The 12,372-nt window shown below is 42.0% G+C and overlaps 1 protein-coding gene across 1 annotated transcript in view; it reads right to left on the bottom strand.

Annotated features, from left to right (window-relative positions):
* Positions 1-6,617: 6,617 nt before the first annotated feature.
* Positions 6,618-12,372, bottom strand: part of STRIP2 (striatin interacting protein 2) — a 44,436-nt gene continuing 38,681 nt past the window's right edge. Inside the window, exons 20-21 of the mRNA XM_081244454.1 lie at positions 11,500-11,704; positions 6,618-8,980 (exon numbers count right to left, since the gene is read on the bottom strand). Coding sequence (XP_081100580.1) covers positions 8,730-8,980; positions 11,500-11,704 — 456 coding nt within the window. The 3' untranslated portion in view covers positions 6,618-8,729. The remainder of the gene's footprint in view (positions 8,981-11,499; positions 11,705-12,372) is intronic.

Below are 12,372 nucleotides of genomic sequence, written 5' to 3'. Positions count from 1 at the left end.
CTCAGGAGCCCGCTCCCGCGGCGCGGCGCGAGGAGGCCGAGGCGCTCAGGGGAGCCCGGCGGGGTGAGGGGGCAGTCAGCCACTGGGCCGCCGCCACTACACGCTGGGGCACCCACCGCAACCAGGTTGCGGGCTGCGCGTCTCGGACGACCGCGCCTCGAGGGCTGAGGCGCCGGGCTCGCGGTTGCCGGCGGGTGGTGAGCAACACACCGGGGCAGCGCACGCCGCGGGGGGCGGGGCCGCTCAGTGTTTACCTGTTGCCAGGACACCGGGGCCTGGCGCTCAGCCTTTGGACGGAGCCCGGCCCGCCCAGTCCGCCCAGCCCGCCCGCAACCGCCTTCGTGAGAGCAGCCTCCGTCCTCTGCTGGCCTCGCTGCCCTGGCTGGGCCATTTCACCTCGCGCGACTGCGGCTAAGGTTGCAGACGCCCGGAACCCGGGCTCCGCGCGGGGGAGGCTGGCTTTGGGCGACCGAGGAGAGCGCAGGCGAGCTACTGACCAAAGCCGGCCGGGCGGGCGATGCTCCGCGTGTACCGTACTGACCTTGGAGTGGGCGGACTCGGCTGTGCGTGAGAGCTAGGTCACTCACTGGCTGACGTTGGAGAAGTTATCGAAGACTCCATGAACTTTTTTGCAAAATGAGATAAAGCCTTTGAGGATTGAAATGAAAATAACATGGGGAAATGTTTGTAAAAGAGCCTGTAATAATACAAACATTACAAAATGTTTTTTAAAAGAGCCTGAAAAAAGTTCTCATACCCGTCGTGGGATTACGCAAGGATACAGTGGATTCAGTTATGCTTCCAACCTTGAAGTCATCCTGACATCCTCCTCCCCGCAGTTGAATATACAGTTTAGAAGCTGGACCCTCATTCATTTTAATGACTCATTTCTTTTTATTCAAGTTATTAGGCATCTGTCGTGTGCCTGACACTCAGTTTTGGGCCCCGGGAATTCAGCCCTGAACGCAGTTCTTTTTTTTGGGGGGGGTGTCAAATGGGGCACGTGGCAGACATTAAAAATGATGGGTGCAACAGGATGTATTACATTGGGTGTATTAAACTGATACGATGATAGCTGACTACTCTTTTAGACTGGTGAATGGGGAAGGTCTCTCTGAGGTTTAACTGAGATTTGGGTGATAAGGAGGAGTCAGCTATGCCAAGGTCAGGGGACAGGACATTGCAGGCCCAAGGCAGGAGGATGAGACTGGACCCAGAAGCAGGGGTGGGGTCCTGAAAGGCTCTGCAACCAAGGGTAAGGTGTTTTTTTGTTTTCCTTCTTTTGATTGATGACCTCACTTCCAAGGGGGAGTATTTGTGTACCAGGTTCTCATGCATTTGCTTTCTCTAATCATCAACAAAGCAAACCCAAGTTCCAATGGCTTTTAATTTGTCTGGTAGTTTTTTTGAGTACATAGGCCCTTGACATGGCAAATTCTCCTGCCTTCTGCCTGTGCTTTCTCCTCTGCTGGCGCCTTACTCCCTGGGTAGGGGTGGCTCACACTGCCTGTGTACACTTCTTTGGGTCATCACAACTCTCTCAGGTTAACCCCTATCGGGCTCACTCCCAAAGCTGTTCTAGTCCTGCTTTTCCTGAGTTCCAGATTGGAGGTCTGAAAAAAAAGATAGAAAGCACAAGAAAGCACGATTTGTCAGTGGACAGGTGAAACATAAAATGAACGGTCTAGTGACAATTGGTACAGCTTCAATGGCAGCACCATCTTCCATTGACCAAATGGGTCGTCAGCCTTTGCACTGGAGAAAGCCCTAGCATTGACCTGAAGGGAGGTGAGGAGGGCTGCTGGGGGGTGGGGCTGAAAGGCAGACTTCCTTATAACAAAGAACGCAGGTTACTGTTAGAATCAAAGGAAAATGTCATTGACAACATAAGCATTTTTCTTAAACACCAGTCCACTTAAGAATCTCTTAATGTTTAGCACTTAAGATCCGTTTATTTTACAAGAACCGAACAAATCTTCCTGTATAAATTGGAAGATGATGTTAAATTTAGATAACTATTCAAACTCACATTGGAAAAGTACTAGTTAATTTTGTTTATGAGTACACATCCTATGTCTTCTTTATAAATACTAACATTAACTGTGCTGTTCTTTAAAAAAAAAATTACCAGAATTAAAGTGCACATTCTTAGAATATTCAAACTTAGAATATTCTATCACTATCTTTCTTAGAAGTTACATTTAAAAATTCCTATTTCTGGGGCTTCCCTGGTGGTGCAGTGGTTGGGAGTCTGCCTGCCAATGCGGGGGACGTGGGTTCGAGCCCTGGTCTGGGAGGATCCCACGTGCTGCAGAGCGGCTGGGCCCGTGGGCCACAACTGCTGAGCCTGCGCGTCTAGAGCCTGTGCTCCGCAGCGGGAGGGGCTGCGATAGTGAGAGGCCGGTGCACCCAGTGAGGAGTGGCCCCTGCTCGCAGCAGCTGGAGAGGGCCCTCACACAGAGGCGAGGACCCAGCACAGCCAAAAATAAATAAATAAATAAATAAATTAAAAAAAAATCCTATTTCTTCCTCTCTACTCTGGTGGTCTCTCTTCCTCCCTCCCTTCCTCCTTCCCTTCCTTCTCTTTTTCTTTTTATCTCATTAAGTTCAACAGTATAGCACTGTTCACTTCACCCAGTATAGTCCTAATTTTGAACAGGAGGTTACAGAAAAAATAAAATGTTCTTTGTAGATAATCTCTGGTCAGTTACTAGGGTCCCAGCAGTGAGAACCTTGGGGTACAGTAAGACCAGGCAGGGCAGACTCAGGAAACTATCTAGAGCAGGGGTTGGCAAACTCAGTAAATATTTTAGACTTTTCAGTTCTCATGTCCTCTTTTTTCCAACTACTCAGCTCTGCTGATGTAGAATGAAAGCATTTATAGACAACATATAAACAAATGAGTGTGGCTGTGTTGCAATAAAACTATTATGGAAACTAAGATTTGAATTTCATAGAATTTTCATGTGTCATAAAGTATTTTTTGTCTACGGATTTTTCCCCTCAACCATTTAAGAATGTAATAAAAAAACATTCTTAGCTCACAGGCTGTATAAAAATGTTGGTGGGCCAGTTTTGGCCCATGGGCTATAGTTTGCTGATCCCTGAGCTAGAGAATTTAAATGCTATTTATTATTCTTGCTGGGGGATTCTTTAATAGGGAGGGGAATGAGGTGGAAATAACCAGCAATTTTTGAACACTCATGTTTAACAAGCATTATTCTAAGCACTATTATATTGACACATTTAATCCTTACAACTCTAGAAAGTAGGTAGTGTTATTATCCCCATTTATGGATGGGGAATCTGAGACACAGAGAGATGAAATAACTAGTCAGTTATCACACAGCTAATGGAGGCAGAGCCTGGGTGTATAATAACTCACCAAGTTGGGTCCAGCACTGTCAATCTGAGCCCTTATGCTGCAAGGCCTTTCTGGGTAAAACATCTCACATCTTCCAGCAAAGACATATTTTCACAGGCATCCACATGGAGAATCTTTGTCCTGACAGCTCCATTAAGCATTTGAACAAAAAGTTACAGAATGTTCAAAGTAATGTTTCCATTTGGAGGCAAGGGGACAGATGGCGCTATCTTATTTAGTAAGAAAGTCACAGTCACCAAAGGTGTTTGAGCAGAGGTGGGATGACTTTTGTACTCTTGCAGTTCCTTTGAAAGACTTTATTTTCTTTTCTATAAAAGTAAAAATTTTAAATTCTTCCTTTTTGAAATTTAAATCTGGCTAATTACTGAAGGAGCAAATAGGCTGAACATCTCCACATAGCTCACTCAGGCCCAATCTTATTCCATTTACAGGATCTGGGGGTGTCTGAATGACCAGAAAAACTGCTTGTAGGAAATTACATTTCAGATTGCTTTGGCCTATTGCTATGAGAACTGAGTGAATCTCCCTTCACCTCATCCGCCACCACAACATACACACATGCAGATGCACACACACACACCCTATTCTTCCCATCTATACCCTTTCATATAACATTTCTTCCTAGCTAGAAAATGTCTGAAAGCAGTGTTAGGGAAGAATTATCTGATTTAATTATTTGATATATTAAATTTATAGTCATATAAGAGAATATTGATATAGAAAAATAGATCTCCAGGATAAACGATAAGAGCAAGAATAGAACAGTACATTGTGCTCCTCATTGTAAAATAAAAATGTCGATGAGGAGGAGATGGGTATTATCATGGGGATTTTCTGAAAGAATAAAAAATAGAAAAAAATATTGGCAGTGATTACTTCTGGGGAATGAGACAAGAGATCTGGGTTGGGAGATTACATATTTCTTTGTGTACTTTGAAAATCATCTGAATTTTTTGCATGTATCTTCTTAACAAAAATGCCAATACATAAATGTATTCTTCAGTTTTACACATGTTCCCTCATGTCATATCCTCTACCCAAGCCTAAAACTCTTTCTTTACTTGAATCTCCTTTGACTACATCAATAGCTGCAAGTATTTTCTAGATAAAAATAACTTCCCTGGGTCTTGCCTTAAACCTCTAATACTGATAAGAGTAAATGAATCAATATTGCTATTTGTTAGTGTCTGATGAGTTTTAGTGGGTTGAATGGTGGCCCTCCAAAAGGTATGTCCATGTCCTCAACCCTGAAACCTGTGAATATGGCAAAAGATAAAGATATTTAGATTGCTTCCCTGGTGGCACAGTGGTTGGGAAGCCTCTTGCCAATGCAGGGGACACGGGATCGAGCCCTGGTCCGGGAAGATCCCACATGCCGTGGAGCAACTGAGCTCACGTGCCACAGCCGCTGAGCCTGCACTCTGGAGCCCACAAGCCACAACTACTGAGCCCACGCACCACAACTACTGAAGCCCACGGTCCTAGAGCCCGTGCTCCACAACGGGAGAGGCCACAGCAGTGAGAAGCCCTTGCACCGCAGCGAAGAGTAGCCCCCGCTCACTGCAACTAGAGAAAGCCCGCACGCAGCAGCGAAGACTATGCAGCCAAAAAAAAAAAAAAAAATTAATTAGAAAAAAAAGTTAAGGATACTTAGGTGGTTACAGAGCTCATCAATTATAGCATCCAATGAGATCAAAGTTGTGAGTTTGATTGTTGTATGAACAAGTGTCATTTTTGTTCCAAAAGCGCAGGTGAACTTTTTTTTTGGGGGGGCGGTGCTGCACAGTTTGTGGTGTCTTAGTTCCCCAACCAGGGATTGAACCCAGGGCCCGGCATTGAAAGCACCGAGTCCTAACCACTGGACCGCCAGTGAATTTCCCCACAGGTGCATTCTTAATCTCAGCTAGTTTTATTGTAAATATGGGTCATCTCAAGAAGGACTAGAGGAATGAATTCTAACTTACCACTACTTGGGGGAAAAACAGAAACCATCAAAACACTTGTCTTTAATAAACAATGATTAATAATTGTTAGGTGGAAGAGCTGGGGATCTATGGGCAAGGAAGGTCAAGAAAGCCACACTGCAAGTATCAGCATAAAGCACTGAAATGAGTGTTTTCAAATATTCACTGGAAACCTGTTGATATTCTCAAGAAGAATCTCTAGGGAGTTCCCTGGTGGCATAATGGTTAGGGTTCCGGGCTTTCACTGCCCTAGCCTGGTTCAGTCCCTGATGGGGGAACTGAGATCCTGCAAGCTGTGCAGTGCGACCAAAAAAAAAAAAAAAAAAAGAGGAATCTCTCAGATAGTCCCACCACCAATCTCAAGAGCTCCCTGGGAAGCTGCTCTGACTCACTGTCTACCCATATGTCTGGTTGCAACTTGCCTCCCTATAGGTAGTATGCTTCTCTGGACCAATGTTAGGCTCACCTATGTGAACTGCTTTTTGCCAGTGGACTATGAGCAATTTAACTTGTGCCACATCCAAGCAGGAGCTTTATTTATTTATTTATTCTTCTGTGAGTAGTGTTTGTTCAGTTGGAATTTCTTCTTTTTTAAAAAAAATACTTATTTATTGGCTGCGTCAGGTCTTAGTTGCGGTGCACGGGCTCCAGAGTGTGTGGGCTCTGTAGTTGCAGCACGCCGGCTTAGTTGCCCTGCAGATTGTGGGATCTTAGTTCCCCAACCAGGGATCGAACCCAAGTCCCCTGCATTACAAGATGGATTTTTAACCACTGGACCACCAGGGAAGTCCCCAAGCAGGAGCTTTAAATGTGTTTTCGTGGTATGGTTTGGTCTTTTGCTCCTGCCCTTCACTATGAGAACAGTATGTCCCAGGTAAGGGCTAGTCCATCAGCCTAGTGCCAGAATGAGATAACATACAGAGCAGAGCTAATCTAGCAAGTCAGTCGAGTTGAGTAGAGCTGCAGCTGCTTGCCAGAACCAAGAACAAGAGAAAAACGTTTGTCATAAGTCACTGAGATTTTGCAGCTGTTTATATCAGTCTAGCCCCAGGGAATACTAATATAAGATTTTATATATTCGTCTCTTTAATTATACCCTTCCTTTCTAGATCTAATGTCTTTAAGATTCTCTTGTGTTGAAGAAGTTAAAGACCAAATTTCTAACTCCAGTACAATTCTTTTTATTAAAGTGCTTCAGTAGAGAAACAGTGTTATCAACAATCAACACAAACTTTACTGAAATATTCACAAATAAAAATCTACTACTTTATAAATCACTCAAATAATGTTCTTCTGTGTTGTAACAGTAATCACCATTGGAGGTTGGTTACTCTGATTTATTCCTAACCACACACATGTATTCTCAAATTGGGAGATTCAAATCAGTTACTGTAACATATGGGGCTGGCTATCAGTACCTGAACGCTAGTCCCAGAAAGTCAGTAGAAAAATGATGTAATTTGAAACTAATCATTTATCCTTGGTGCCTCAGTTTTTCCATCTGCACTGAGAATTAATTTTCCCTTAGAGAAGATTTATTAAAAAATATGAAATGTTAAAGCTTAGCATACATCTATGCCTTGGAAAGAATTCACGTGCATATTTTTAAGAGGATAACTTATCTGTTCTTGATAAAATTAAATACTACATACTATTTATTCAAAATAAATAGACTGATAATTGTTCTTTCCTTGAAAGTTATCTTTTCACTTAAATCACATTAAAATCATAGGTTAATAGGGTTCAATAGTGTTCAATAATGATATACTCAGTAAATTACTTTAATTGCAGTGAGGACTGCTGTCCTACTCAGACAAAATTTACAGACTATTTTAAGTTTCATCCATTACATACTTACATTCTTCATGACCTCACCATAAAAATAGAAATCCTGCTACCCGTAAAGCACAAAGAGGTGAAATTCAAGCTATAATCAGAATTTTGGTATAGTTCCTTTGGAAATCTTAAGCAATCTATCATGACTTCAAAAGAGACTGTGGTTGACAAAGGATGGAGTAAATAAGCTGATTTTGACTAGACCTCCTGGCCCAATTAAAGTGGCCTGGTGCTATCATAAAAAAGATTCAGTAGTGTCCATGTTGCAGGGTGGGGGCATTTAAAGTAAAAAAGCTTGAAAGTATAGATGCCATAATTTTGAGGACGGAAGAGAAATAAGATGATCCTGATTGAATCAGAAAGTTTTCTAAAAACCATGTTTCGGTTGGGAAGACTGTGATTCTGCTGTAAAAGGGAGAAGTTTAAAGAGGTTGGTACATCAACCCTTATATTTTCAAAGAAATGTGTAATACTTCTAGGTAGAAACAGTATTGCTAAATACCCACATGACACTTTGAAACTGCTAGCAGTAAAAAGGGAAAAAAAATCATTAATCAACATAGGAGACAAAGAAAAATGGTAACCTGTGATGCTCTCGCTGTTCTATTCAATTAAAAAATAAATCGATCACGAGCACAAATGGACATGCCATCTCAATAAATAAAACCTCCTGTAGATAACTTGTCATTTAAAAATGAATTGGATGAAAAGAAAAATTTTCTGCAATGTACTATAGTCATTTTAAGACTGAAATAGTTTCAGAAAAATATGAAACATCCTTAGAGGAGGCCTGACTGTTTTGTACTGGTTGTGGCAGAGCAGTCCATGCCCTATACAGAGTACACAAGGAAATACTTTTCACACTGAACATAGATCTCTTAATAAAGAAAAAACACTACACAATATACCCTTCTATAACATGCAGTATCTAGGTAATAGGAAATCATCATCCTTCACAAAGAAGATGCAGTTGCTCTAAAAATCATCTCAGAGCTAATGATTTTAGAAAGAGGTGAGTGTCAGAATTTTAAACTTAAAATACAGACTTAATTTCAAAGTTGGGTTTGCCAAACCTCTGGTAATCCAGGGTGAGCAAGAAGGAAATGTTCTCCCTATTTTATGACCTGCACTTCCCATTACCTATGATGAATGCCATGAGTCAAATGCCACAGTAAGCTTATTCTCACTTTTGGGGCCAGCAAAGGCTAGCCTAGTTCTAGGCAAGACTAAAGTAGGGAGCAGTCCCACAGAAGAGCCTGTCCAGGACTGATCCAGCAGATTTCAAGGGCAACTGGGCACCCAAATGACCCCAGGGCAATTAGATCAATTTTTTTAATCACTCAGGCTCCCAGCCTTATATTATCTCCAGGCCTAACTGCCCCCATAATAGTCCTGAACTACACTGGATGTCCTAAGGCTGGGTCACCGCTACCCTGGACAAGCACTCCTAGAGCTGGAAACAAAGGCTGAGTGGGCAGGGTAGGCAGAGCACCGTTTATTGGAGCCAACCCCCATCTATCAGATGCTTGTTGACAAGAGCTCAGTCAGTGATTCTGGAGCAGCTCCTCCCAACAGATGGGCTGTGAAAAAACCTCTCTCTCCAGCCAGAGCTCATATGAGTAGTGGAAATCCTCAGGCAGATCCAACCTCTGCCCCAGCACACTCTGCAAGCAGTTATCCACAGGTGAAAACTCAGAGTCCTGGGGTCTGTCATACCGGCGGCTGTTAAAAGCCTCAATGTTGGCCCTCAAGGTGCATTCTTCTGCTTGGAAGTCCCATGGCCTGGCATCGATGTCTGTGTTGGGAAGATTAGAAAGAAAAAGATGTATACACCTCAGGACACTGCTCCTCTTAGCACAGAGCATGGTCTATGGGATACCAACAATGCAGCTGCTCAGAAATTCCTTTTTTTGTGAAAAGCAATGTACAAAGTAAGTATATAACACGCTGCCAGTCAGGTTTAAAAAATATACACATGCCCACATACATATGCTTATATATGCAGAAACTATCTTTGGAAGAGTCTAGAAACTGGTTAACAGTGATTACCACTGAGAAGGAAATGAGGGCCCTGAGGGAGGTAGACTTCTTTTTATTGTATTTCCTTTCCATTACTTCACTTTCTTACTAGTTATATGTATTATATTTTCCAAAACAGCAACTCAGTTCCCTTTATTGAACTTTCCTTAGGAATAGGAGTTTCCCACTTGAATGAAATCACAGTTTTCAAGGAATGGTAAGAGGCAGGAAGGGGCACAACAAGGAGAACTAGATGAACCAGTTACTGAAGACTTTCCTGATTCCATGGAACCTTCTCCAGCACACGAAAAATCTATATGCAGCTTATGTTAAGATTATGAGGTGGGGCTTCCCTGGTGGTGCAGTGGTTAAGAATCTGCCTGCCAGTTCAGGGGACCCGGGTTCGAGCCCTGGCCCGGGAAGATCCCACATGCAGAGCAACTAAGCTTGTGCGCCACAACTACTGAGCCCGCATGCCACAACTACTGAGCCCACGCGCCTAGAGCCCATGCTCCGCAACAAGAGAAGCCACCGCAATGAGAAGCCCACACACCGCAACGAAGAGGAGCCCCCGCTAACCACAACTAGAGCAAGCCCGTGCACAGCAACAAAGACCCAACGCAGCCAAAAAAAAGAAGAAGCAAGCAGACAAATCCAGAAGGTGGATATTCTGCAGAACAACTGGCCTAGTTCTTCAATTATGTCAGTGTTATGCGGGGGGGAAAAGAACCCTGCTAGATTCAAAACAAATAAAAGGATATAACAATCAGATGAAATTTGCGGTCCTGGGTTGGATTATGACTTGGAAAAGAATAGCTTTAAAGAATATTTTGGGGCAACTGGGAAATTCTGAACATGGACTTGATTTTTAGATAAAATGAAAATGTACTGATATAGAAAGGTAGAAATAATGTTAACTAAAAAGGGAAGATTATACACAATACTGTAAAGCAACTATACTCCAATTAAAATTAATAAAAAAATGAGAAGATTATAAAATAGCATACACAATTTGCTTTCATTTAAATAAAATGTAGGGCTTCCCTGGTGGCGCAGTGGTTAAGAATCTGCCTGCCAATGCAGGGGACACAGGTTCGAGCTCTGGTCTGGGAAGATCCAACATGCTGCGGAGCAACTAAGCCCGTGTGCCACAAATATTGAGCCTGTGCTCTAGAGCCTGTGAGCCACAACTACTGAGCCCACGTGCCACAACTACTGAAGCCCACACGCCTATAGCCCATGCTCCACAACAAGAGAAGCCAGCACAATGAGAAGCCCACACACCACAATGAAGAGTAGCCCCCGCTCACCACAACTAGAGAAAGCCCATGCACAGCATGAAGACCCAATGCAACCAAAAATAATAATAAATAAATAAATAAATAAATAAATAAAATGTATGTGTATATGTAGAGGAAAAAATCTGTATGAACATACAATAAGGTTTTGGTGGCAATCTTTGGACGGTTCAAATATGGCATAAATATGGTAATATTGTAAAATGTTTGCTTCCTTGTATTTTCTAACTGCTTTGTAATAATAAAAGGTTATTTTATTTTTAAAAATCACTCAGAGAGACTGTCATACAGAGTGAAATAAGTCAGAAAGAGAAAAACAAATACCGTATGCTAACACATACATATGGAATCTAAAAAAAGAAAAAAAATGGTTCTGAAGAACCTAGGGGCAGGACAGGAATAAATACACAGACGTAGAGAATGGACCTGAGGACATGGGGAGGGGGAAGGGTAAGCTGGGACGAAGTGAGAGAGTGGCATGGACATATATACACTACCAAATGTAAAACAGTTAGTGGTAAGCAACCGCATAGCACAGGGAGATCAGTTCTGTGCTTTGTGTCCACCTAGAGGGGTGGGATAGGGAGGGTGGGAGGGAGACGCAAGAGGGAGGGGATATGGGGATGTATACATATAGCTGATTCACTTTGTTATACAGCAGAAACGAACACACCATTGTAAAGCAATTATACTCCAATAAAGATGTTAAAAAAAAAATCTCTCAGAGAAACCTGTCACTTAAAGGAATGTTTTGAAAAGGGGTAATTATCCCTCAATTGACTTGTTTTATAAAATGGATTTTCATAGTTTACATGGAACAGGGTACGTGCTAGAATTTGAGGCAGTGCCTTAACGTTTGTTATAACAGCACCTGACTATAATCATATATTTTCATCTAAAATATGTAACAATTCATACCAAAAGAGTAGAGATGCTTGTTTAGTTTTGTTTCAATCCTGGGCAACTCCCAGAGGTCAAAAGCTCTGAGAATACTCACCATTCCCATAAGCCCAGTCATCATTCATGCGGTGGCGTACTTTCTGATAAATGGCTGACATGGTTTTCATGTTGCTTTTCCTCCACTGGCGCCCCAGGTACTTGGTCTGTATTTTTAGCAGCTTCAGCACATAAAGTTGCAGCATGGCCTGTTTGACCTTGAGGGCCCGCTTTAAGATTGGAGCAGATTTAAACACTACCAGCATCTGCCCATTTAAACAGGGATAGGAATGAAGAAAGATAAGGATCTAAAGTTTCTTGGAATTTCCAACTCACAGAAAAATTAAGCCAAACCTGGCTAACCTCAGACTACCCTGGGGAGCTTTGGAAAAATCTATGGTCCAAGCTCCACTTAGACTTAGTCTTTAAGAACAGAGGAAGCACTCCATTTATATTTCACAATTCAAAATTTCTAATATTCAAAGTGCAAAAAAATTTTGTCAGCCACACATCCCCTTTCCACTGTTACCAGTTTCCTGTGTATCTTCTGGAGATAATTCTATGTATGTGTATGTTACTTTTATTAACAAAAATGATAGCAACTACATACCCTTTCACCTTGTTCCATACCTTGATTTTTTTTAAATTTTATTTATTTATTTTTATTTTAAAATATTTTTTATACAGCAGGTCCTTGATTTTTATTTAATATATCTTGAAAATTATTCCACAGCAGTACAGAACCGTTGCATTCTTTTAAATGATTGTATTAATATTCTATTATAAAGATGTACATAAATAATTTAACCAGTTGGTATTAATGAGCATTTACGTTTTTTCCAATCTTTCATGATTACAAATACTGCTGCAGTGAATAATCTTAGACTTGTATCATCTGAGATGCGTGACTATAATCCAAAATACAATGCTAACT

The sequence above is a fragment of the Mesoplodon bidens genome (genome assembly GCF_964165515.1).
Source record: "Mesoplodon bidens genome assembly, chromosome: 9".
Lineage (NCBI taxonomy): Eukaryota > Metazoa > Chordata > Mammalia > Artiodactyla > Ziphiidae > Mesoplodon > Mesoplodon bidens.
Note: the sequence above shows the minus strand (reverse complement) of the source record. Positions and strands in the feature narration are given on the sequence as shown.